At 42.5% G+C, this 27,089-nt stretch overlaps 1 protein-coding gene across 1 annotated transcript in view; it reads right to left on the reverse strand.

Moving 5' to 3' along the window:
- The window catches only part of LOC124550919 (fasciculation and elongation protein zeta-2), a 451,515-nt gene that overhangs the window by 17,455 nt on the left and 406,971 nt on the right, over positions 1–27,089 (reverse strand). The window contains exons 5-7 of the mRNA XM_047125716.1: positions 21,417–21,667; positions 7,331–7,406; positions 3,673–3,738 (exon numbers count right to left, since the gene is read on the reverse strand). Coding sequence (XP_046981672.1) covers positions 3,673–3,738; positions 7,331–7,406; positions 21,417–21,667 — 393 coding nt within the window. The remainder of the gene's footprint in view (positions 1–3,672; positions 3,739–7,330; positions 7,407–21,416; positions 21,668–27,089) is intronic.

Below are 27,089 nucleotides of genomic sequence, written 5' to 3' on the forward strand. Positions count from 1 at the left end.
TTCCGTGGCCACATGCCCTATTCCCTTCAGGAATTTTTAAAAGACAGTGTTTTCAAGGTACATGTGGGTTCTGCCTTGTCGGACATCTTCGTCCACGGGAACAGTGTGTCTCAGGTTCCGTCCTGGGCGTCGTCCCCTTTTGCTAGCGCCACTAACTCTAATATGGCCTGTCTCCTGGACATCTCCGGCTCCCTTTTCGTTGATGATTTTGTGATCTATTGCAGTTCCCCACGGACTTGTCTCCTTGAGAGCATCTTCAACGATGACTCGATCATCTTTACTCGTGGAGCATTGACAATGGCATTTGCTTTTCCAGTGACAAAACCATTTGTATGAATTTCTTGTGGAGCAATTGGTTTCTTCCAATGCCTTTACATCTTCGGCCTCTTGCTCTTCTGTTCGTTGAAACTACGAAATTCCTGGGGCTCATGCTTGGTAGGAAACTTTCTGGGTCCTCCCATGAGTCTTACCTGGCAGCCCGCTGTAAGTGGTCCTTCAGTGTCCTACGTGTCCTCAGCCATACTTCTTGGCAAACAGATCAGACCACCCTCCTCCATTTGCACCAGCCCTTTGTCCATTGGAAACTACACTATGGGTGTTTCGTTCATGCATCTTCACGTCTGTCCCTCTTACTTCCTGGAGTTCACTTTCGCCTCTTGCTCCGGCAGCTTAACCTGATGCTACCTGCCACTTTGCCAATGTGTGTGAACTCTTCATCACCTCGGTTTCGTGCAGCAGCCCAAGTTCATCTTGGCCTTCATTCTCTTCCTAAGGACAGTAGTCCAGTCTTGCTCTATTGCCTTCAGTTTCATGACCTTCGTACAGAACTCTGTAATAGTACGTTTGTGTAACTGATGGATCTCGGACTGACCACTGTGTCGGGTGTTCCTTCGTCATTGGCACCGACGAGCTCTTCATCCTGTATCAGGCCACGCAGTACATCCGGAGACTGGGAAATCGATTGCATCATCTGCTCCAACTCTCTCAGTGCCCTTCAGAGTCTCTGTGTGCTTTACACCATCCATCTCTTAGTGCAACAGGTTCAGGAAAGCTGTCACTTGTGGACAACCTGCTCTTGGCCCTCTCGCTGTAAGATCATTTTAGCTAGGCGTATTGGGCACTGTCTTTTTAGCCATTGCCATTTGTCAAGTGGTGTTCCCCTACCTTTTTGAGCTCACTTTGCTCAACTTTTAACGGTTCGCCATTTCCTGACAGAATGCCCTTTTTTTTAACCACTAACATTCTCATTTATGTTTGCCATGTGAGTTGTCGGCCACTTTAGCAAATGATGAGTGGGCTGTCGACCGCATTTTATTTTTTGTCCATCGCAGCAATATGGTGAAGAACATTTAATCTTTAATTCAGGACCTCTGTTCTCTATGGCGTATTTTATGGGCCTTTATGCAAGTCGCTGTATTTAGCTGTCTTTCCTTCCATCAATTGGGCGGAACGTGTAGTCATTCTTAACTCCTTTTTTTTCGTGTTCTACAGTTTTGACATGGGTGCATCTGACCCTAGTTATTTTTGTGCCCTAAAACAAAGTAACACCAACACTTGAAATCAAGGAAGCTGTGGTCATGCACAACAAACAACTTTGTTGGGCCCTCTGTCAGTGTCAGCGCTTCATGAAAAATCCAGTGAGATCTGTCATCAGTTCTCAACAAGCATCCAATTGAGAATCCTTCCATGTGGATACGAGGATTAAACCTCTGCAGATGTCAATTAAGGATCAGGAATGTGGATTAAAACTGGGCAAGGCATGGGTGATTACCTATTGCAAAAGTGGGGATGGGCTATTTCTACAAACTGTGACTGGACTGTCTTCGGCCGGCCGGAGTGGCCGAGCGGCTCTAGGCGCTACTGTCTGGAACCGCGTGACCGCTACGGTCGCAGGCTCAAATCCTGCCTCAGGCGTGGATGTATGTGGTGTCCTTAGGTTAGTTAGGTTTAAGTAGTTCTAAGTTCTAGGGGACTGATGACCTCAGATGTTAAGTCCCATAGTGCTCAGAGCCATTTGAACCATTTTTTTTTACTGTCTTCTTACAGTCAATCCACCATATTGTGGCTGACTGCCATGTTCAAGTGCAAAAGGGAACAATAATGGACATTCACTGTGCATTGTATGAAGCAATCGAATAGGTCAAGAATCTAGGTCTGGCTATGTAAGAGCGTATGAGCTTGTGATTGTGGACATTTGTCCATAAAAGTTATGTATTTTTATTTGTATTCATCATATGATAAATGTCTGTGATTGAACTGAGTTTACCTTCGAAAATAATTTTCCTGCATGTATTTATGCTAAAAATACATTAGCGAAAAAAAACGAACTTAACTAGCAAAAAACAAAGACCAGATAGTATTGGATGTTACCAAGAGGAAATCAAAGAGAGAAAAAGACTAATAATGTATGGAAAGTTCTGGCTGAGAATTACGAATTATTTAGGAATAAAGGAGATGACTCATCAAAAGACAGAAGGTACAGAGCTTGTCTAGCTTTCGGAATGCACTTCCTTTTTTAAGCTTGTGAAAAACATGCACGCACATGCCACCCCCCACACACACACACCTGTCTACCCATATTAAGTTCAGGCGACTGCCAGCACTTTCCTGGCCCAGACTGAATGTACTGGGATGAGGCGGGGTTGGGTGGAGGGGAGGGGTAGAGAGAGGTGGGAGGCAGGGAGAGGGTTGGAGGGAAGTGTTCAGCGGCTCTTGGGAGAGTGGGGAGCTGTCTGTGGGCTAGCTAGGGTTGCAGGTAGACAGGGCTGGTGGCAGACAGCTGGGCACGCAATTTCATGGCCTAGCGTGTGAGATAACAGCACATAACTAGCTGATGTGGGGGCACAAATTGGGTGGGGGGTGAAGGTTGTGCTGTAAGGATAGGTCCCATCTGCGTAACTCAGAAAAGCTGGTGGTTTTGGTAAGGAAGAACCAGATGGCATGGGTTGTGAAGCATCCACTGAAATCTCACACGCTGTGTACTGCTGCCCATTGTGCTACTGGACTGTCCACCTTGTTTTTGGCAACAGTTTGGCAGTGGCCACTCATTCTAGTTGACAGCTGGTTGGTTGTCATACCAATGTAAAATGCTGTGCAGTGGTTGCAGCAGAGCTGGTATCTAATATGGGTGCTTTCACAGGTGGCCTCGCCTCTGGTGGCAGTAGAATGAGCATGTGATGGCACTGGAGCAGGTGCTGCTGGATGGCTGGATTGGGCAGGTATTGTATCCGGGACTTCCACGGGGGTATGATCCCTGTCACAGGGGATTGAGGGTGGGAGGCATAGGGATGGACTAGAATGTTGTGAGGTTGGGTGGGCAGCGGAACACCAGTTTGGGAAGGGTTGGAAGTATCTTGGGTAGGATGTCCCTCATTTCAGAGCATGATGATAGATAATGAAAAAAAAAAATGATGTGGTTCAGTCATTCCATTCCGGGGTGGTATTGGGTGACAAGGGGGCTGCTTCTTTGTGGGTGATTCTTGGGGTCAATGTGAGGATCAGGCGTGTCTGAGGATATGGCATGGGAGATCAGTTCACGAATTAGTACGTATCGATGATGCAGAGCTTCTGCCTTTTGGTGAGTTGTCTCCTTTATTCCTAAACAATAGAGAAAAAGACTAGATACAGACATATGTTGTTATCATCTTATCCCAAAACAGAGAGCAGCTTTACCTTTCAGAATGTAGTCCGTGAGCAGAGTAGGAACCGTTGGGCTGTCCTCATTTATAGCCTTCAGGACTGAAAGTAAAAAAGAAGCATAAAATTATATATGGTGACAGGTACTTGAGTTGGACAACTGTTGACACATGTTAACAGTCACATCAAAAAAGTAAATCACTGTTGTCTTGCAGTATAGAATGTAGAAAAAAGTCTTCGAAGTCAAAGTACTTCATTACAACAACACCCCCCCCCCCCCCCGACTCCACAATACACATTCACTAAAGGGGTAGTCATAAAGATTTAACTATCAACTCAAAAAAATAAAATTATATTATTAAGTCTTTTTCTCTTTGCAGGTACACGCTTGGTACAGAGTGTAATTTCTGCTACTTAGGACCATAGCATGCTGCTAGAGAAGACAAAATAAAATCGAGCAACCATTGATAAAGCAGCGTGTCATTCAGTAATTTGTTTACAAGACCAGTGAAAATGTTGCAGCTGGGTCAGGCCACTGCAGACCGATAAAGAAGTAAACTGGATCAGTTTGTGGTAGCAGAAATATTTTCAATGCCGCTAAAAGCAAGTTATCGCACTGTACTCCACCTTATCCACAGGCTCGGCAGTTTTGTTTTGGCACCTCTGGTGGTGTGCTGTCATGCCATGGTGCTGGGATTTGTGTGTCCCAGGATTGTGGACATGTACATACAAACAAACAATGGAAACTTGCTGGCAGATTAAAACGGTGTACCGGAGCAGAAACTCAAGCCAGAACCTTTGCTTTTCACGGGCATGTTCTCTACCGTCTGAGCTATCTGAGCACAACTCACGACCCACCCTCACAGCTGGTTAGGAACCGTTCTCCATTCCCATCACTTTCCAGACATGCTATTCATTTCAGCATAGCTGCTGCATCTCTCATCACTGATGACCTGACTTATATACTCTTATATAGGACAGCCCCTGTGGTTCATCCCTATGCTATTCCTCCAACAACAATTTTCAGCAACAACTTGTGCTGTAATATGTGCCGCTTGTCTGATGTAACTTACATTTTTTCCACATTTAGTGCAAGTAGCCACCCATTATACCAAACAGAAAGTCTATCAAAGTCATCCTGTATCCTCCTGTATTTGTTCAAAGACAAACACTTTTCTGTAAACTACAGCATCGGCAGCAATAAGTCGCAGGTTGCTGCTCTCTCTGTCTGTCTAGTAGTGTTATGTACGTGGAGAACAAGAGTGGTCGTATCCCACTTTCCTGAGGCACTCCTGTTGATAAGCATGTCTCCAATGAACACTTGCCATACAGGACAACATGCTGAGTTCTAGTACTTAAAAAGTCTTCGTGCCTCTGACATATTTGAGTGCCCTTCAAGTCATTATTTTACTTTTTCTTGTTGTTGCAAGTCTTGACTCCTTACTCGACCAATTCAACTGATCTTCAACAATTTTCGGAAACACTATACTCTAAAACTTTGAACCATTTCACTTCTGTCTTCTCCCACTGTGCATGTTCCACATCCATTGAGAGCTGTGCACGAAATGTAACTTTTATGAACATTCTTTCGTCATCAAGGCTTATATCTTTGAATGTTAGCTTCTCTCACTACAATTTGTTGAGAAGTGCTGCGAAACTTTGATACTGACCAAACAAATCCATGATGAGCTGTGCCACACTTCTTTTCTGCTCATCCAATTCGTTAAAGGTGCCAGAACAATTAATTATATTCAAACAAGTATCAAAGTATGGTTTTGTGTGTAACTTCATGTGTGATTTACGTCTCCTTAAAATTCTTCTGAAACACCTGAATTTGGCCTCTTCCCATGCAGTGGATAGAGTCCTGTGGCTCTTCCAACTTCATCACTCCCATCAGGTACTCGTACATACTTGAAGGTCATGACTGATCCCAGTGAGTGATTACTGACCGCACTGTCAAACAGCACGAAAGGGTGCCCAAAAATAATTTGAATTTCTTTATAAAAGGCATGTATGTAATTTTTAATACAGCTTTTATATCCTTGAATGTACTCTTCATTAGTACTAGTGCACATGTCCAAACCTACATTCCAGTGTTGGAAGCACCTTCCTCCGTGATACCTGCTAAAAATGTCACAACATAATGTTTTATGTTGTTGACATCGACAAAATGCTTTCCTTTCAAGACTCTTTTCATGCTAAGGAGCAGGAAGAAGTCTGAGGGAGCTAAATGTGATGAATAAGGCATGTGGATCAAGGTAGTTGTCTTCGTTGAGGCAAAAAACTGTCAAACAGTGAGAGTGCTATGGACGGAAACATTGTAATGTTGCAGCAACCACTCGTTGAAAATCCTCAAAGCCGGACTTTTTGCATCAAACTCCTGTGCAACCTTTTCATAATGTGCAAATAGAATAGTTGGTTTAATGCTTGCCTTCGAGAGTAAAATTTGAGTGTGCAATCCCTCTGATCTCAAAAAAAGAAAATAAAAAAGGGCCAGATCAGCATTGTCTTGATATTTGATCATTTCACTTGATGAGCTTTTTTTGGACGAGGCAAGCCAGGGGATTGCCATTGACCTGAATGTTGTTTACTTTCTGGATCATACCCATAGCACCACGATCCATTGGATTCACTGAATGTGACAGTTTTGTTGAAATAATTAAGATAGTCTTCAAATGTGTCATTTTTGATTGGCAATGAGAAGTCTACACACAAACTTTACTGCCACTCTTCCCAAATCAAGGTTCAAAATGCACTGAATTGTGCTCCAGGATAACCCATATAGGTCTTCATGATGATATGTAGATTGTCCTCTGTTGATCTTCGCTGATGGGATTACAGGTTTTGCCAGTTTTGGCAGACTATGGCTGATCTTTAGCAGCCATTTCCGCTTTTTTATAATGAGAAAACCATTTATACACGAGTTTTAAAAAACCACTCTCATCGTTGTCAGCTGATGCTGCTTGGCAGGCAGACTTAGGAGAGGTCCTGCAACAGCCTCCTAGTGGTACTACAACTACACGGTGCAGAGCATTAAGATTCCAGTTATTTTTGAGTTCCTTTTTGCATCAGATGTTTTTCTCCAGTTATTCTCGTTAAACTGCTTTAGAGACAGCTGTCAATCTTTGCAACAGGTGTTGGTCATCTGCATGTCACTTTGCATTTTGCAACAAGTGTCTATTGAAAATCACCTCGCTGTATACATCTGCATCCATCCCAACAGCTTCACAGGGCTACTGACATTATCCATCAGGTCACTTACATCACGAAAAACAGCGATCCTGTCAGACGACCTTGAAGTACGCAAGATTCTGCCTTTGCTTCTGACAGTGCTTACCCGTTAAGAACAACATACCAAGTTCTGTGTCCAGTCCAGTTGCACATATTTTTGGATATTTCATATGTATTTTGCTTACTGGGCTCTGTTGCAAACTGTATCTGAGGCATTCTGAAAGTCAATAAAATGGTACCAACCACTGAACTGTTGTCTCCTATCTTTTGATGTCATGGATGATCAGAGGAAGCTGTGTGTCACATTATCTGTGCTTGTGGAAAGCACAGTGCTTCCTACTTTGTAGTCTTTCTGCACCCAGAAAAATCATCACAAGTGAGCACAGCATATGTTTCACAATTTCTACTCAGTATGCTACGAGATACTTGTAATGAAGTCACTACACTGTATAATACTACTTACTTTTTATAAGCACTTGTAGAGCTTGATTGTCTGGAGGTCCACTGCCTAAGTGATATGGGATGACTGTTGTCAGGTACTGAAACACAAAATTACAAGATATTATTTTACTGCCACCATGCTGAGAAAAATCCTTGGCCTTACACACAGATGCCTTAGTTTTGTTTTCTAAAGCAACCCAGCCTCTTGCCCAACTTGTTATCAGTTACATACCAAACGTGATCTACTGTCTTGCAAGTTTCAGATCAATTGAGTTACCGTAAAGCTGATGGTTGAACATCTAACAGAAGACAACTCAGAAGCACTGGGATTTCTACATTTGAGTGCCAACACATGTTCTCTTATGGTGTTAGTGGTCGCAAATGAAGGTAAATATAATATGAATTGTATAATTCTGATCACATTACAAGAAGTAACAATAATATACTTGTAGATGCAGCCTTTGCCCCTACTGTTCAACCTATACATCGAAGAGGTAATGACAGAAATAAATGAAAGGTTTAGAACTGGGATTAAGATTCAATGATCAGATTCATTGATGGCACTGGTATCCTCAGTTGAAAGTGAGGAAGGTTTGCAGGACCTATTGATTGAATGAACATTCTAATCAGCCCACACTGTGAACAGAGAATAAATCTAAGAAAGATGAAAGTAATGGGTAGTACCAGAGGGATTAGTAATAAAACTGACATTAAAACTGGGGACCATAATGCAGATTAAGTGAAAAGATTGTGCTACCTTGAAAGCAAAAAATATATTTTGGACAAAATGAGGAGGACATAAAAAGCAGACTAGGCATTCGCGGGATTAGCCGAGCGGTCTAAGGTGCTGCAATCATGGGCTGTGCAGCTGGTCCCAGTGGAGGTTGAGTCCTCCCTCGGGCATGGGTGTGTGTGTTTGTCTTTAGGATGATTTAGGTTAAGTAGTGTGTAAGCCTAGGGACTGATGACCTTAGCAGTTAAGTCCTATAATAAATTTAAAAAAAAAGACTAGGCATTACTGGCCAAAAGAAGTCTTCTAATGTCAGATATAGCCTTAATGTGAGAAATTCTTTGAGAATGCACATTTATAGCATGGAATTTGTGGAAGTGTCACGGACTGTGGGAAAATTGGAAAATAAGACAATCAAAAGATTTGCAATCTGGCACTATACAACAACTTTCAAAATTGGAGGATGGATGACGTAAGAGATGAGGAAGTTCGGTGTAAAATTTGTGAAGAGAGAAAACACTGACTAGAAGAAGGCACAGGAAGCAGGGACATGTTTAAGACAACAGAGAACAGCTTCCGCAGTACTCAAGGGAATGCTAGAGGGCAAAAACTGTAGGGGAAGACAGAGGTTGGAATATATCCAGGAAATAAGAGACTGACGAGAGAGGAATTTATGGCAGGCCACATCAGACTGGTCATAAAACTAATGACAAAAGGAAAGAAAGAAAAAGTAGATTATGAATTTCTTACAATCTGGCGCTAAAGTCGTTAACTGGTTGCTAGTAGTCATGAGGCAGGAAACCAGACTGTACTGCCCGTTTGGGAGTAACAGGTATGGGGTCAAGCAGACAATGGATCAACTTCAGTTGCACTTCTATCTTAGCGGTAGCAACCAGTGGATTGGTGTCTGCAGTTGAGGTGGGGAGCACCATGACAAGTTATCAGAAGTGTCCAAACACACATTCTACCATCCCGAGTGTCGATGTGGTGATGCAAGATCTTACGTAGTTTCTCTTGGGTATTATAACAACCTCAAGGTATGCCCAGGAGGTCCTGCACCCACTTCCCGAACAGCCACCTCTAGTGTCTAATTTAACGGGACAATGCTCGCCTTGCAGGCACTTCCAGCTGTGGGTACTCCGCCACAGCCAGTGGCACAGGCAGACCTCTGCTCAGTTGAAAGTGTCTGTGGTGTTTTGTAACGTGTGATTGTGACCCCCACCTGTAGCAACCGATCTCGAGGAAATGGATGCTCAGGTGCAGGCTACAAAGGACAGACTATTGCTGCCTGTGGTGTGAGACCATTGCAGCCACATGTTGCAATGCCTGGATGTGTGCAATCTATGACACGGTAACCCACTGTGACACTTACTTGCACGCTGTTTGCAGCACAGTAAATGCTGCTAGTACAAGGGGCATTCGATAAGTAATGCGACACTTTTTTTCTGGAAGCAGGTCGGTTTCATTTGGGATTGTAATAGACCATATTATTCCTCATTCTTTTGGCTACAAAACCCTACTTTCAATATAATCTCCATTCAGTGTGGCCCCCTTATGCCATCTTATTGGGGAGGGCCCATACCGTTGCACGGTACCACTCTTTTGGTCAACATCAGAGCTGACGTCTCGCTGCATCAGTAACCTTCCCATCCTCCACAAACTGTTTCCCGCAAAGTGCATCCTTTGTTGAGCCAAACAAATGGAAGTCGGAGGGTAAGAGATCTGGGTTATAAGATGGACGAGGGAGAACAGTCAAAGAAGACCGACAGAGACGTCCAGTCGTGCAGCGAGGTGTTCGATTGTGATCCTTCGGTCACAACAAATGAGTGTGTCCACACACTCCGGCATCGCAGCAGTCACAGTTGCGTGCGGCCGGTCGGCTCGCGGGAGATCGGACAGGTTCGCGCGATCTCGTTGTGACTGTGACAGACAACTCGCCTGACGACTCACCGTGCTTTTGTTCTCTGCGAGGTCTCCATAGACATTCAGCAAGTGCTTAGGAATATCTGCGATGCTCTGGTTTTCCGCCAAAAGAAACTCGATGACAGCTCTCTGCTCGGAACGCACCTCTGTTACAGACGCCATTTTGAAGGGTACGTATAGCTCAGCCACGGATAGGAACTTCACGAAACTATAGTGGCTGAAGCGAAAATATTTCGCTATGTCCCACAACTAATTTCGAATTTTTTCAACTGAAATCGGGCGAGAAAAAAATGCGTTTCATTACTTATTGAACGCCCCTCGTAGAAAATCGGAAGTGGACTTTTAACATTATAAGAAGCTAGAATGGCCGGGCAGTACCTGTGTTTGAAGTTAAAATCTTCTGAGTTATTAGGCCGCGTCATGTTTCTTCTAAAATGTTCGCCGTTTCGACCCCTCTGCTGGGATCTTCCTCAGGAACTTTTGGTGTCCACTGCTGCTAGAACACTGTCAGAGACGAGTGACACGTCCACTTATAAAGGGGGAATTTTCTGGCGTTCGTGCTCGAGAAGTGATAGTATTGGTTAAAATGCATGTGGCTACCATTGTTGGGCCATAGTCATAGGCTAATACAGAAGAAGGGTCGTTGGTAGCTCATCTCCCGTGGATACCATTGGCGGTCATCGTCATTGGATAGAAAGCACTGTTCCACACTTATGCTGGAGAAGGGTTATTGGTTGGTCGTCATCAGTGGCTAGATTCGAAACGGACAGAGCAAGAGAGGGGGAATGTTTACCCAAAGTATTATTGTCCGCCGAGGTGACTTGCAGCGCGTTGTTCAAGCCGCTCACACACCGCGGCCGCGTATTTTCTTCTTTGATGGCGAGGAGCCACGATGCCGGAAGCCTATAGCCGTCCTCTCTATTGAAATTAGATGAATTCTTTGAAATTTCAACCGCTTCTCGCACCTTTCTTCTATAAATGTTTGTTTCTTTAGCCAGTACACGTACGTTATTAAAATCGATGTCAGAGCCACAGTTCTCACTCCGTCAAGTTACCGTTCGTTTCCAGTGTCACTGACCGCATAAGCAGAATTTTAAAGAAAAATGGTATTTAGACATCTTTCTTTAGTCAAAACAAAATAAAAGACTTTTTCCGACGGAAAACGGATGCACCTGATTACCTCCACAGTGCAGGCGTCTATCAAGCGTCATGTGGCTGCGACAAAGTGTATACAGGCGAAACGGGAAGAACTGTTAAAGAACGCATTAAGGAACACGAACGGCCCATGCTGCTAAATCAAAGTGCAAAATCGGCAGTAGCGGAACATCACGAGAACTGTGCCTCTGACATCGATTTTAATAACGTACGTGTACTGGCAAAAGAAACAAACATTTATAGAAGAAAGGTCCGAGAAGCGGTTGAAATTTCTAAGAATTCGTCTAATTTCAATAGAGAGGACGGCTATAGGCTTCCGGTATCGTGGCTCCCCGCCATCAAGGAAGTAAATACGCGGGGGCGGTGTGTGAGTGGCATAAACAACGCACTGCAAGTCACCTCGGCGGACAATAAAATTTTGGGTAAACATTCCCCCTCTCTTGCTCTGTCCGTTTCGAATCCAGCCACTGATGACGACCAACCAATAGCGGTAGCAGGTATTTCAATCAATAACCCTTCTCTAGCATAAGTGTGGAACAGTGCCTTTCTATCCAATGACGATGACCGCCAATGGTATCCACAGGAGATGAGCTTCTGTATTACTATCACTTCTCGAGCTACCAACGCCCCTTCTTCTGTATTAGCCAATGACTCTGGCCCACCAATGGTTGCCACATGTATTTTAACCAATACTATCACTTCTCCAGCCCAAACGCCAGAAAATTCCCCCTTTATAAGTGGACGCGACACTCGTCTCTGACACCCATCCGGCCTGGATCTCCGCCCCCCCTACCTTTTATAAATCCCTTCAGATCCTTGAATGCCATGCTCTCAGCCTCGCATATCGCACCCGTCTCCCCTCCCCCACGCGGATCGTGTACAACCTAATTCCGTTCCCCCACCTCCTCCTTTTCCTCGAACGGATACGGATCCTCTACACCCCCCGTAAACTCGATCCTCCTCACCCGCTTGTCTCACCCCTCTTCTCCCACCCCCGCCCGCTGCCGCACCTGTATTCCCACGTCCCATCCAATCTCCATCTTTCCACCCTCCTTACCCTCTCCCGAGGTGGCTTCCGCCAGCTCCCCCTCCCTGATGATGCTCTCCTCCCCTCCATCTACCCCTCCTATTAACTTTGATCCTCCCCTCTGTGATATTCGCTATTTTTGGCTTAATTAAAACAGCAAATTCAGCCAGAAGGCAAATACTTGTTTATAAAGAATGATTAATATATAATAAGGCGTCGCATGGCGACGGTGGAATTTTCTAGATAATGTAATTCGTCGTCTTTGGGCGGCAATATAAACAGAAAAGTACGGATGGATATGCGATCCTTCACTATTTTGTTCGCTGGAGAACAAATGAAGCCTTGAGCGCTAAAAAGACTTTTACTGTTTTTCTCAAGTAAGACGGACGCAGATCTGTGGCAGTCTGATCTAATTTTTTACTAAATGTATAAAAACGTGTATGTCTGAGTTGAGTGAAGTGTAAAGAACTGTTATAACTTACCGTGACGACGCACGAGCGACTCAAAGAAGATAATGGCTATATAAAAGAGCGCTAAATGGACATGATACGGACATAAAAATCTACCGTCATTGTAGTACTAAGCTTAAGGTACGAAATGTTTTAGTTTATAATAAATATTTGTTCTGGGAATACTGAATCATTTAGCAGTGCTCATTTCTATTATCTCCTCAGTATTATTTTCATTTTAATTATGCATTTTGCTAATATTACAGACGCCAAGATCAGCAGTCCAATGTGCGTGTTACATTGATAAAAAGAAAACTGTTTTATCGTCTTCTTGCATCAGCTTTAATATTGAATTTCTCTTTTGTGTGATGTTACAGTTGTTTTTGCGCCCTTAAGAACTTTCTGGTCCCTTAGGAAATTGTTTTGTCATAACAATAACTTCACAACCGGGTATGATCGTATCTACGATCATGAAGTAATTAGAAAGACGATAACGCAATTTCTTATTCAACAGCACGCTAGTTGTGACTGCCTCAAGCCACGCGAAACCGCAAGTAAAAACTAATCACATCTCATAATGCAATATTTTATGACAATGGTCAATCCATGATTCTTACGCCAACTGTGATTGATAAAACAGTAAGCTAAATCTCAATTTCCAACTTTCCATTGAATAGCAACATCACTTCTATTTTGTAACATCACACTTGGCGCCCGAACAGGGACTTGACCAAAAATTAGTTCAAATTCTTGGAAAATTTTCTATGTGCTTGTGTTAATAAATGTTCTGTCGTTTCATGTACACATCGTCTCTCTGTGAGAATAACTGTCAATAATGCAGTTTAATTACCGAGAGAAAAGAAAAGAAAAGAGACGTGAATTTGCTGAGACAACATAGCGGTAATCAAGCCATCAAAAAGTAATTCAGAATTTTGCATACGCAGTGTAGTGCTTCAGTAGCAACGTTGCTTTTCCAAGTCGATCCACATCCTTTCTATCTCCTTCCCGCTATAGAAAATCTGCTTTATTTTATCTTTCAAAGTAAAATTATTCGTAGTCTGATAATAGAAATTATTTCTCCCCATTGTTAGTATACCTGTATTGCATTTTCAACATGGTGGATAGTGTGTGCAATTTGCAGTGAAGAGCATCTTCATTCATTTGTCTGAAACGTTTAGGTTCCATCTTGTCTTCTTGCCAGATAGAATTTCATTTGTTGCTCACGCGAGGGCGGTGCTCTTAGCGGACTCACCACGTCACTGACAAACGACGAAAGCCTTGCGTAGCACCTGATTTACTGACGAAAATGGCAGATGGTAAACAGAGACAGGTGACAACAGGAGACGGGAGTGAAGACGTTAATAGTATTCCATACCCTTTACGATCGCGAACGGTAGGTTCCCGTGTGGAAACTGAACTAACCATGTCTGTAACAGGGGAAAGTGACCCTGAAGTCCAAACTTGTCCCGCTGCAGCTACAAATGACCTCGGTGCGTTAATGGAAATGCTGAAACAACAGTTTGACGCAGTAAATGAGAATATAAAAACACAAAATGAGACTATAAAAACACAAAATGAGACTGTTAACGCCCGACTAGATGCTGTAAGCGAATCATTAAAAACAGAGCTAGGCACAATCAAAACATATCTGCATAAAGAAATTACGGCTGAATTAAATACCCATTTGGGTGAGGTGCAAACTAAGATCAGTGATCAAATTCAGAAAATGCAGAAACAGGTGAAAAGTGAAATAGCTGAAGTATCTGGAACATTAAACACAAAAATTCAGGCAGCTACCAAAGAAATAAACTCAGTTAGAAATGCAGTATCTGACATTGAAGGTGTAGTAGAGGATCTGTCGAGGCAGATAGACTCAATCAATATCGAAGAACAGGTTAAGAGTACCGTGAAAGCACACGCGGAGGCATTGTCGGAACACTACAGTGAATGGATAAAGGGTAAAGATATTTTTATCGAAAAGAAGGTCAGGGAGGAGCTTACGGAGACTGTCAAGGATGTAACTTATGAAATCTTAGCTGCTCCTGGTAAGTCGGGAGACACAGTAGTTTCTGAATTGGGACATATTCGGAGGACACTTACACGGGATCTTCCCGAGTGGAAGCAGCAAGTAGTGGACGAAGTCAGAATGCTGAGAAACTGGGTAGAAAATCCGCACACACATACGCAAACTATAGGGAACAACTCTTTAGACGGTGACGAATGTCAGTCAACTCCTTATCGTTCACCGCCTGATTACATGCAAAACAACAGTCCTGTTGAGTCCCGAGTAGGGAAACTAAATGATCCGCCCACAATTGTGAGTTTAATGCAAGAGGAAAGTGTGATTAAGCATCGCACTTTTCCTGTTTTTCACCCGCAGAAGCGAAAAATACACCCCATCGTGTTCCTAAAGAATTTTTCCGGCATATTTCCCAGGAGCTGGACAGACAGACAGCGTATTCAGTTCGTCACTGGCTTTATTTCTGGTGATGCAGCATTATGGGGAACGGAAATGGTAGACACGTGTAGGAATTATGAAGAGTTTGAGAAAATGTTCTTGGCAAAATTTTGGAGTAATGGGGTACAGCAAAGATTAAGGAAGGAGGTGTACGGTGCGGAATTTTTCAATGAGAAGCATGGAAGTCTCCGGCGATACTTTGAGAAGTATCTAGCAAAAATTAAATTCTGGGATTCTCCGATTTCTTCCAAGGACGTAATTATGATTCTCAAAAGCAAACTCCCTGTGTCTATTAGAGAGAAATTAGTAAATGTGTCCGAAGAAGACACGGATGTATTCCTTTCTGTGCTGGATTCCTTAGATTTAATTAGCGAGGATGTGCGCTCCAAGGTTGGCAGCGGCAAATTCTTCCCTGGCTGCCAGCAGAATGCATCGCACGCGGACAACAATGCGCCGAAGGAGAGAGCGAGCTACTGCGACCGCTGTTGCCAACCTGCCAGCCGTTATGAAAACGCAAATGGCAATAACTTTAAACGGAAGCAGAAACCCAATTACAGTAATCAGCAGAGATACCACCCAATTTACAACCACCAGGTACAACATCAGTACGGAAACCCACCCTTTAATTCTGCGCCTGAGCAGTATGGAAATTCTCCACAAACTAGTGGTAATTTTTCAAATGGACCAGTGTACAATCAAAGTTATAGGTCGAAAAATAGCATGTGGCATGGGCAAGGCGGAGGCCACCCAGCACATCAGAACAACTTTTCACAGAATAGAGGACCGCGGAACAATTTTCAAACGGTACCAAATGCGAACTTTCCTTCACAAGGAAATGGTTCTGCCGGCAACCAAAAGATCGGGCGACAGCAGCCGTCTCAAGTATTTTATTCACAAGTGAATGCACCCAGTGGATTTTACCCCTCTACACCGGCATTTGTACCACATAACCAGCACCAATATGAAACGGAACAAACACTTAAGGCCATGAATGACAAACAGGTTAAACATCCTGCGGAAAAGTAGAGGCAGCACCTTTCAGCCTCCTAGAGGTCGCTGCCGGTTCCAGTGGGGGTACTAACGAATACTCTGATTCTGAGTATGTTAATGCGATACGGTACGACCATGAGACCGACTTACGAGATGACCTTGCACCTGACCTAGAAGCTCAAGACATTAATGACATTTATGATGAACAGGTCCAGGCTTCGATTAAGATTTCTATTGCCAACATTCCTTTCACGGTAGTTGTTGATACAGGAGCAAACATCAATGTCATGTCACCATGTCTCTTCAGACAGGTGTCTTCTGTTTCAAAAGTTTTATCATTGCCGATTCAGGGCTGCTCCATATCGGGAGCGATTGGTCTATTGAAACAGAGAGTTAGTTTACAGACACAGCCTCAACTGCAGATAGAATCTCTTGCTTACTGGAAATTCCCTTGTGTGAACTGTTAATGATAAGTATTGTGTTGAACAGCGCACTGACTACATGGTAACGGCTACTACATGTCATCTTTAAGTATTAAATGCTACGTATGGAAAAATTGTTTATAGTGATGGACATGAACTGATATTTCTTCAACAAGCTGAAGCAGGAAATTGAGGTTGCACCAAGAATTTCAATTTAATTTTAAGTTAGTAATAAGAAAAAAGGTGCTTGCGAGGTGATTGCCCGGAGCTAAATAAAATATGTAAAGGTGAGAAATGGAGGAGGATGCGTAAATAAGCACTTCTCTCAAGGTACAAGAATATTTATAGATTTATTTTTAGTAATGTAAGTACTTGAAGTTCTGTAGTAAAAGCCCAAATTACCTGCTTAAAAAAAAAAAGGTACATGTTCAAACAGTCCAGACAGTGGACAGGAGTAGAAGAAATAGCTTAAAGTTCAGTTAAAGCGTGCTGTTAAATGGAAAAACAAGTGGTAACCCACATGTGTTCACGCAAGGAGACAATAAGCTGTAGTAAACTAAGTTAGGTGAAATACAGTACAAATAGAGGCAAACCATGAAGCATCAATAATGTAGCGTAAGTACTCCACGAGGCCACTAATTGCTATGAAAGTATACTATTTCCCTGTGATCTGAGCCCAATGTAAAGAGTATATGAGGAATGTTAGCTGACGAATTGATTTCAGTAGAATCGAGGTACTAAATAACCACACAGCAAGCCCCCTGTATCATAAATAAGTCCAAGTAAAGATCTTCAGAAGATCTGTAGTGTAATCTAGCGACCATTCAATACCCTAATTGAAGGCTAATCTAAAGAACAAGCAATGCAGTGATATTTAAACTTAATATTGACTATAACCTGAGTAAGACGTAGAAGAAGTAGCAAAGCATGCTGTAAGGAAGGAGGTTGAAGTTTATATATGTGCCTATGTTTATTAAGATAATTTTATTTACATGCAGATTTTATTGCAAAAATGTCTCCTAAGACACTCCTCTTATGAAATCCATTTTCCTTGTGCCCGTTCCTTTTGATCCTGGTTCATTAACCCAGACCAAGGGTCGACTTGTAAAAGGCACGTGTGCTTCGAAGCAAAGCAGTGCTTATGAGAAATGAGACACGTAGCGTGATGAACTTCGCTAGCTTTGGTAATGTTTGTTATGGACCGGTTGCGTAAACCCAGTGAACTGTCGGTAATTCCATTCATGCAAAAAAAATAGTAGACACGCGTTACCCTATTTTTTTTTTTTAACAGAGAACGATTGCTGAGTACATGAAGCGAAGAGGGAGAACTATTGTTATCCAGTCTGCCCTCAAATATAAAAAAAATTTGGCAAGCACAAAGGAAAGCACAAAAAAAAAAAAGATTCAGCGTTAAATGTGTACTCGTTAAGTAGTAGATATGCTGCGTGGCAGTAGAAAATGATCTTGGGTGCACTAAAGAATAAATGCAACAAGTGTTGCGAAACCTGTAGTTTTCATAATGAGGAGATGAGCACTTAAAAGAAAGTTTGAAAGAATATTTTTAGGTTCACTAGTGAAAGTAAACCTTGAGATATAAAGAGTCCATTCATAAAGCAGTTGTTCACTGGACTTAACAAAAGGAGTGACCATTAATTGTAAATATTAGCTCGTAAGTGATATTTTGTAAATAGTAGAATATAAGTCTTTCTATACCAGTGGAGGAAACGTGCAAAATTGATTGTTTTGTAAATGAACTCCATCGGCGAAGGAACTAAGCACGAATGCTGTGTGAAGATGCACACTAAAGTGCGACGTGCATAATAAAAATAACTGTTCACTGTATACTAGTGGTAGTGTTGTACTGCAAGTGTAAAAAAAGAAGTCAAGGCTACGACAACAGGTGCAACGCAAAGTTCAGTGTTGTTCTAAGTGCAGCGACAGCTAAAACATTCGTCGTCACTTACCTGTGAGCCTCATGGGAGGCAGTTGACAGAGAAGTATGGAGGCAACTTCAGTGTCCGGCTCCTCCGATGGGAAATGCGCGCGAGGTGTTTGTATCGATGCACTCGTGTGATACGAAGTTCACAAAAAAAAAAAAAAAAAAAAAGGGAGCAATCGACGACCAGCAGCTCTGTTACAGCCTGAGCGCGAACGGATACTAAGTATTGGAGCTCACGCAACACTGTGCAGCCGCTGTGAGTGGCTGACGTGTGGGTGACGAAACAATCCAAACTTTAAACTGCTAACCGCCATGACTTCAATCGTACATACTGGAGGAAAGACATTTGTACACTTGTGTGACTACATTTTCATATGTAAATTAAGCAATTTTCTTGAGTTGAAGTTAAGATGAGTGAGAAGTAGATTGTTAGATTACTCAGGCCTTAAAGCCATTAATACCGGCACTCCTGAACACTGCTAAAATGAATTATAATCCTGTCTCTTGATGGACAAAGAAAATGAATGTGCACTATAGGAAGACCCTAAACTCCAGACCAGTCCCGATCCTTAACAAATGTATCCAATAGGTTGTAAGTTATACTAATAATTTTCCACTTCTTCTGTTTCATATTGTAAATAAAAACCCGGGAAGCCACTTGAATTCCTGGCACCACAGTGGAAAGGACAGATGTACTGCATAATGAACGCCGTAGACAGCAAACACAGAAAGTGAAAGCATCACGAAGTGTAGTGCTACGTTATTAAACTGTAATTGAACCACAAGGAGTCAACAGATGCTCGAACATTGTCCACTCTAGTTTAGTGAAAATAAGCACTCACTGTACTCATGTATTAGTTGTTAAGCTCAAGAGAAAGTAATTCCTGAATTCTATCCCCTGAAGTGTGAAATGAACGTTCACTTATTGTTATAAGCAAATATGGACCAAACTTAAATATGCACATAAATGTTAATCTTGGTATTATGGAATGAAGTGACTGATGAACAAAGAATGAAAAACTTTATTTTGAAAAATGATAAATATCTGATATATGTTTATAAATGTGATTTCAATTTATGTACTTTGTACGCCAGTAACGTTATGTAAATGTCACACCAAAAATCACGAATATCTCATGAGGACATGAGGATCGAGGTAATCCTTCGGCATTCCCTCTCTCCTCTTGGGAGGCAATGTGATATTCGCTATTTTTGGCTTAATTAAAACAGCAAATTCAGCCAGAAGGCAAATACTTGTTTATAAAGAATGATTAATATATAATAAGGCGTCGCATGGCGACGGTGGAATTTTCTAGATAATGTAATTCGTCGTCTTTGGGCGGCAATATAAACAGAAAAGTACGGATGGATATGCGATCCTTCACTATTTTGTTCGCTGGAGAACAAATGAAGCCTTGAGCGCTAAAAAGACTTTTACTGTTTTTCTCAAGTAAGACGGACGCAGATCTGTGGCAGTCTGATCTAATTTTTTACTAAATGTATAAAAACGTGTATGTCTGAGTTGAGTGAAGTGTAAAGAACTGTTATAACTTACCGTGACGACGCACGAGCGACTCAAAGAAGATAATGGCTATATAAAAGAGCGCTAAATGGACATGATACGGACATAAAAATCTACCGTCATTGTAGTACTAAGCTTAAGGTACGAAATGTTTTAGTTTATAATAAATATTTGTTCTGGGAATACTGAATCATTTAGCAGTGCTCATTTCTATTATCTCCTCAGTATTATTTTCATTTTAATTATGCATTTTGCTAATATTACAGACGCCAAGATCAGCAGTCCAATGTGCGTGTTACATTGATAAAAAGAAAACTGTTTTATCGTCTTCTTGCATCAGCTTTAATATTGAATTTCTCTTTTGTGTGATGTTACAGTTGTTTTTGCGCCCTTAAGAACTTTCTGGTCCCTTAGGAAATTGTTTTGTCATAACAATAACTTCACAACCGGGTATGATCGTATCTACGATCATGAAGTAATTAGAAAGACGATAACGCAATTTCTTATTCAACAGCACGCTAGTTGTGACTGCCTCAAGCCACGCGAAACTGCAAGTAAAAACTAATCACATCTCATAATGCAATATTTTATGACAATGGTCAATCCATGATTCTTACGCCAACTGTGATTGATAAAACAGTAAGCTAAATCTCAATTTCCAACTTTCCATTGAATAGCAACATCACTTCTATTTTGTAACATCACACCTCCCACTTCCTGTGTTTTTCCTTTGGGCACCGTCCCTCCCTTCTCTCCTCCTTCGCCCCCTCCTCCCTTTCTTCCCACTCCTCCCCCGGGCTTCCCCTACACCTGTCCCTCTACTCCTCCTTCCTTCTCCTCTGCCACTGGCGTCTTTGCACTCCCATCTCCCTCCCCCTCACCCTTCTCCCCCTCTTGGCAAGTCCCCGGACTCACACATGTTATGTGAACATTAGCGCGCCGGAGATCATCGCCATCCATTTCTCGTGTTTGCCGTCGTGTTTTGTGTTTAGTATTCACCGTCACACTCCATCGTTCACATGTGCCATCGACATCTTCAGTGTTTGTGCGTCGTGTCACCAGCTTGTAGTGTGGATTATCATCGAGTGTGAACGGTTCCGTGGTTTTGTATTTATGTGTCTACTGTTTTATTACCCGCCATTATGTAACTTCTGTGTATTCCTTCTGTATTTTTTATCATTGTCTATTCTACGGCTGAAGAGCAGCGTAGAATGCTGCTGCCAGCCTGCCTGTTGTACAGGTTTTTAAATAACAATAAAGAAAAAAATCGTCTCTGACAGTGTTAGCAGTAGTGGACACTGAGGAAGATCCCAGCAGAGGGGTCGAAACGTCGAACATTTTAGGAGAAACATGACGCGGCCTAATAACCCAGAAGATTATAACTTCAGTGACAATGGCCACGAAAGCCTGCAGATTTACATAGTACCTGTCTTCAAGAAGTGAAATTCCAAGTACAGCAGAGAAAATGAGAGGCTGCCTCCTGTAGAGCTCACCTTAGGGTCGAGTCCGTTGGGCGTGCGGGTGGTGCCGTTGCGGCTGCCGCGCTTGCGCTCCACGTGGTACTGGCGCCGGCGGTTCTGCACGGCGAGCAGCAGCGAGATGAACGTGTTCTTCAGCTCCTTCTCGTACTCCAGCTCGTCGCGCAGCGCCAGCTCGGCGATCAGCGTCTCCGAGAACTCGCGGATCAGCACCTCCAGTTCGAGGTACAGCTCGTTCAGCTGCGACAGCCCGAGCGTCTTCAGCTCTGCAACGGAAGAGATGCTTCTGTCAGTGGAGGTGGGGGCGGAGTAGACGCTGCGCGGATGTAAACGCGATTCTTCCATCGTGCGCGTGACGTCAGAGGGGAACGCCTCGTGCTCTTATTTCGATGCACGGTTTCGCGAGTGTTGTCTTTTTCGCTTACGGGGAGAACAAGGCCGGTTTCCTCGATACTTCGCTCAGCGGAAGAGGGGTGAAAATAAGCAGACACGAATCTCGGCTTATCCGTAGATACTCGACCGTTTCTGAGAAAGCGACGGACGAAGTTTTCGAGGTACCAGTTCATAACTGTGTCTTTTAACGAGTAAATAGTTCAACAGCAGCGGTGGCACAATGACTACCTTCGCGGCTTCACAGTTTTGCGCCCCGTGTTCGAAACCGCATTATTATTTTTATGTTTGTTTTTCGCCAATCAACCCGTGTTCGCAGAAGATTACAACACGTATGTTTCCAATGTATACCGAAATAACGTTGTCCTTATCCGTCTACTAATTGTATGTCACACGAATGAATAAAAAATAAATAAATGAATGGTCATCGAATCGACGCACATGTGCGGCCGCACGTGCGTCATGATCCATGTTGACCATACACTCGATCTCCCACCCTGGGTCCCCTGGTCCCAAGGTCGCCATGGCGCCTGTGGCGGTGGTGCTGAGATAGTTGGCTTTTCAAGCCGGCTATCTGGGCAAGCACCCACGCCAGCAAAAGGTTGGCGACAGAAAGAAATCGCGTCTAATCGGTCACAGCCATTTGCGCCATGCAGTGACAGATGTTGCTGTTACGTATATAAATACAGAAACTAGTAATATATATTTAGTCAGCACAATGTCTTGGTTAAATGAGTATTTAAGCACGGGACAACATGGTTCAATACAATACAACGGAGAAACTTTATATCCAGGACCAGTGGACGATATTGAAATGGCGTAACAGGGAAACGTTTTTAATGTTAATAGGAGTAATAGTATAAGGACAATGTTTCGCAAAGATGCTGCAGATGAAATTAGGTATGGAGAAAATCCAGCATACGATGATTTAGACGAAGAAGTTGTTGAATTTGAAATGGAGCCAAGGCCAACAGAAGACGTAAATACTGGATTGCGCCAGCGTCGTCCATATCAGTCCGGTGAAGGAGGTCATACAGCAATAGAAATTTGGTGAAATTCCTCGATTCATGATCAACTGCAGACGTCAGTTTGCGGGAAAATGAGCCGTTATGCGTGATTTGATGCGAAATTATTGCCAACGCGTGAAATCTTCAGCAATGTTAACGACGTTTCTTTCCCGGGTGGGACTCATCCGAAGAAATGTCACTGTGGCAAATCCGCCTTCGCGCGATTGTCGAAGTATGGGAATTTCTATGTTTCGAATGTTTCTACGATCGGTATCTTACGAAGGAATGCACCAAATCTCAGTGAAGAATAAACATAGGAATAAAATATACGAATTAATATTAGAATCCCCCCCCCCCCCCCCCCATGAACCATGGACATTGCCGTTGGTGGGAAGCTTACGTGCCTCAGCGAAACATAGCCGTACCGTAGGTGCAACAACAACGGAGGGGTATCTGTTGAGAGGCCAGAGAAACGTGTGGTTCAAAAGAGGGGCAGCAGCCTTTTCAGTAGATGCAGGGGCGACAGTCTGGATGACTGACTGATCTGGCCTTGTAACACTAACCAAAACGGCCTTGCTGTGCTGGTACTGCGAACGGCTGAAAGCAAGGGGAACTACAGCCGTAATTTTTCCCGAGGGCATGCAGCTTTACTGTATGATTAAATGATGATGGCGTCGTCTTGGGTAAAATATTCCGGAGGTAAAATAGTCCCCATTCGGATCTCCTACTCAGGAGGACGTTGGTATCAAGAGAAAGAAAACTGGCGTTCTACGGATCGGAGCGTGGAATGTCAGATTCCTTAATCGGGCAGGTAGGTTAGAAAATTCAAAAAGGGAAATGGATAGGTTACAGCTAGATATAGTGGGAATTAGTGAAGTTCGGTGGCAGGAGGAACAAGACTTTTGGTCAGGTGAATACAGGGTTATAAATTCAAAATCAAATAGAAGTAATGCAGGAGTAGGTTTAATAATGAATAGGAAAATAGGAATGCGGGTAAGCTACTACAAACAGCATAGTGAACGCATTATTGTGGCCAAGATAGATACGAAGCCCACGTCTACCACAGTAGTACAAGTTTATATGCCAACTAGCTCCGCAGATGACGAAGAGATGGATGAAATGTATGACGAGATAAAAGAAATTATTCAGATAGTTAAGGGAGGCGAAAATTTAATAGTCATGGGTGACTGGAATTCGAGAGTAGGAAAAGGGAGAGAAGGAAACATAGTAGGTGAATATGGATTGGGGGTAAGAAATGAAAGAGAAAGCCTCTTGGTAGAATTTTGCACAGAGCATAAATTAATCACAGTTAACACTTGGTTCAAGAATCATGAAAGAAGGTTGTATATATGGAAGAAGCCTGGAGATACTAGAAGGTATCAGATAGATTATATAATGGTAAACAGAGATTTAGGAACCAGGTTTTAAATTGTAAGACATTTCCTGGGGCAGATGTGGACTCTGACCACAATCTATTGGTTGCTTGGAAGAGCAGCTGAACGGAATGGACAGTGTCCTGAAAGGAGGATATAAGATGAACATCAACAAAAGCAAAACGAGAATAATGGAATGTAGTCGAATTAAATCGGGTGATGCTGCGGGAATTATATTAGGAAATGAGACGCTTAAAGTAGTAAATGAGTTCTGCTATTTGGGGAGCAAAATAACTGATGGTGGTCGAAGTAGAGAGGATATCAAATGTAGACTGGCAATGGCAAGGAAAGCGTTTCTGAAGGAGAGAAATTTGTTAACATCGAATATAGATTTAAGTGTCAGGAAGTCGTTTCTGAAAGTATTTGTATGGAGTGTAGCCATGTATGGAAGTGAAACACGGACGATAAAGAGAAACTTTCGAACTGTGGTGCTACAGAAGAATGCTGAAGATTAGATGGGTAGATCACATAACTAATGAGGAGGTATTTAATAGAATTGGAGAGAAGAGAAATTTGTGGCAGAGCTTGACTGGAAGAAGGGATCGGTTGGTAGGCATGTTCTGAGGCATCAAGGGATCATCAGTCTAGTATTGGAGGGCAGCGTGGAGGGTAAAAATCGTAGAGGGAGACCAAGAGATGAATACACTAAACAGATTCAGAAGGATGTAGGTTGCAGTAGGTACTGGGAGATGAAGAAGCTTGCACAGGACAGAGTAGCATGTAGAGCTGCATCAACAAGTCTCTGGAATGAAGGCCACAACAACAACAATATTAGAATGAAATAACACTATGAAAATTTAAAAAAAAACTGTTAACGCCTTAAAATAATACAATACACACACATATATTGTATACTAAATGTGACAGTTATTTGTGAAACACAGTTGTAATTTCACAATTACTATAACGCCCCTGTATCTCTTAACTGAATGAGAAACATTTTTTTAATATTCTCCTACGGACATGGGTAGGAGGTTAACGAAAAATAAAAAAGTAAATAAAACAATAACAGATCGACTTGGTACTAAGTGGTAAACCGGACAGTAGCGGCCAACTTCCAAGTTACATTACAGTTTCTACATGCAGCGGACAGTTTAACTGCAAGGGATACGATTCGACGGATGAATAGAACGGACGGGAAACAGTTTCCAAGAGCGAAGTGATACGCAACACTGTGGATCAAGGCACACACAATTTTTGGAGTTGAATTAACAGACAAATTACAGTATCTCGCATATACATCGGATGAACATGAGAAAGCAACTCATCATCCAAACTACAAAATCACACACCGGTACGAGAATTTTCTTAAGATTACAATATATAAAGTTTATGACAATATTTTAACATAAAAGCTTTTGTAAAAGTTAGTGTACCATCTTAAATGAGTTTCTTATTACATATGTACCAAGCGCTAACATTCATCTGTGGCCATTCAGGCTATCATTGTGCTGGAACTAAGTGTTCTGGTACTTTATCGAGGTTTTTCCGAAACCACTGGATATGTCCATGCAGTTAACTCATCTCGAACTATACAGCAGGTAATTTTGTAATTACAGGCTATAGCTCTGAATTAATTTATGATCATGATGTTCGTTTAGTTTATTTGTCCAAATATTCGTTATGTTTCTAGCTATTCTGTGAAATAAAATGTAAAAAAAAAAAAGAAAATGCCGGTCAACAATGAAGACTTGTGTTCCGGCCAGCATGGACGTAGCTTTTAGGTGGTTTGGCATGTCCAACTGGGCGAATACCGGGCTTGTATCCACGCCCCACCTCAGTTGCACGATTAACAAACATTTCGAACACATTCTCACGCAGATAGGTGGGGTAGAGAAAAGTATTCCAAAATGACATAATGGTTTCTTTTTTAACTTGGCGACTGGCAGGTTAGTAGTTTCTGGTTTACTTGATTGCCTCTGGTGGTCACAAGACATTAATCTTTGTCTACACCCATTTGGTGACGTGAGACGTGGGAAACCATTTTCGAAGGCAACAAAACAAATATTTCTGTTAGGAGACTTCTAAAATTGTGCAGTGTTGATTATTTGTGTGAAAGATTTACTGTCAGGTGGATCTCTTATAAAGGTAAATCCTTAAATGTGTAGAAATATTTTGATAGTGTCTTTGTTAGTTGTCGCAATTACGACCAAAGAGTATGCTTTTGTTCAAAATGACATGGTGACACAGGACTATGACGTTCTTGCATTGCTCCATCACATACCTTACCGACTGATTAAATGTAGTGTGTCTGCTTATAAAAAGTCTATCAGAAATTAAAACAGTAACTAGCAACAGCAGATACTATTCTATGATTCTGGAAATAATTTGCCATAAATTATGGTATATTTCACTAGCACACATTTTTAATATTAACACTTAATATTAAGGTACAGCATATACAAGGAGGCGCCAAAGTAACTGGTACAGCTATGCGTATTCAACTACAGACATATGTAAACAGGCAGAATACGGCGCTGCGGTCGGCACCGTCTATATATGACAACAAGGGTCTGATGCAGTTGTTAGATCCGTTACTGCTTCTACAATGGCAGGTTATCAAGATTTTAGTGAGTTTGGACGTGGTGTTATTGTCGCCGCACGAACGATGGGACACAGCGTTTCCGAGGTAGCGATGAAGTGGGGATTTTCCCGAACGACCATTTCACGTGTGTAAAACATCAAGTCTCCGACATCGCTGCGGCCGGAAAAAGATCTTGCAAGAACGGGATCAACGACGATTGAAGAGAATCGTTCAACGTGCCAGAAGTGCAATCCTTCCGCAGATTGGTGCAAATTTCAATGCTTGGCCATAAACAAGTGTCAACGTGCGAACCATTCAACGAAACATCATTGAT

This window comes from Schistocerca americana, chromosome 9 (assembly GCF_021461395.2).
Source record: "Schistocerca americana isolate TAMUIC-IGC-003095 chromosome 9, iqSchAmer2.1, whole genome shotgun sequence".
NCBI classification, from domain to species: Eukaryota; Metazoa; Arthropoda; class Insecta; order Orthoptera; family Acrididae; genus Schistocerca; species Schistocerca americana.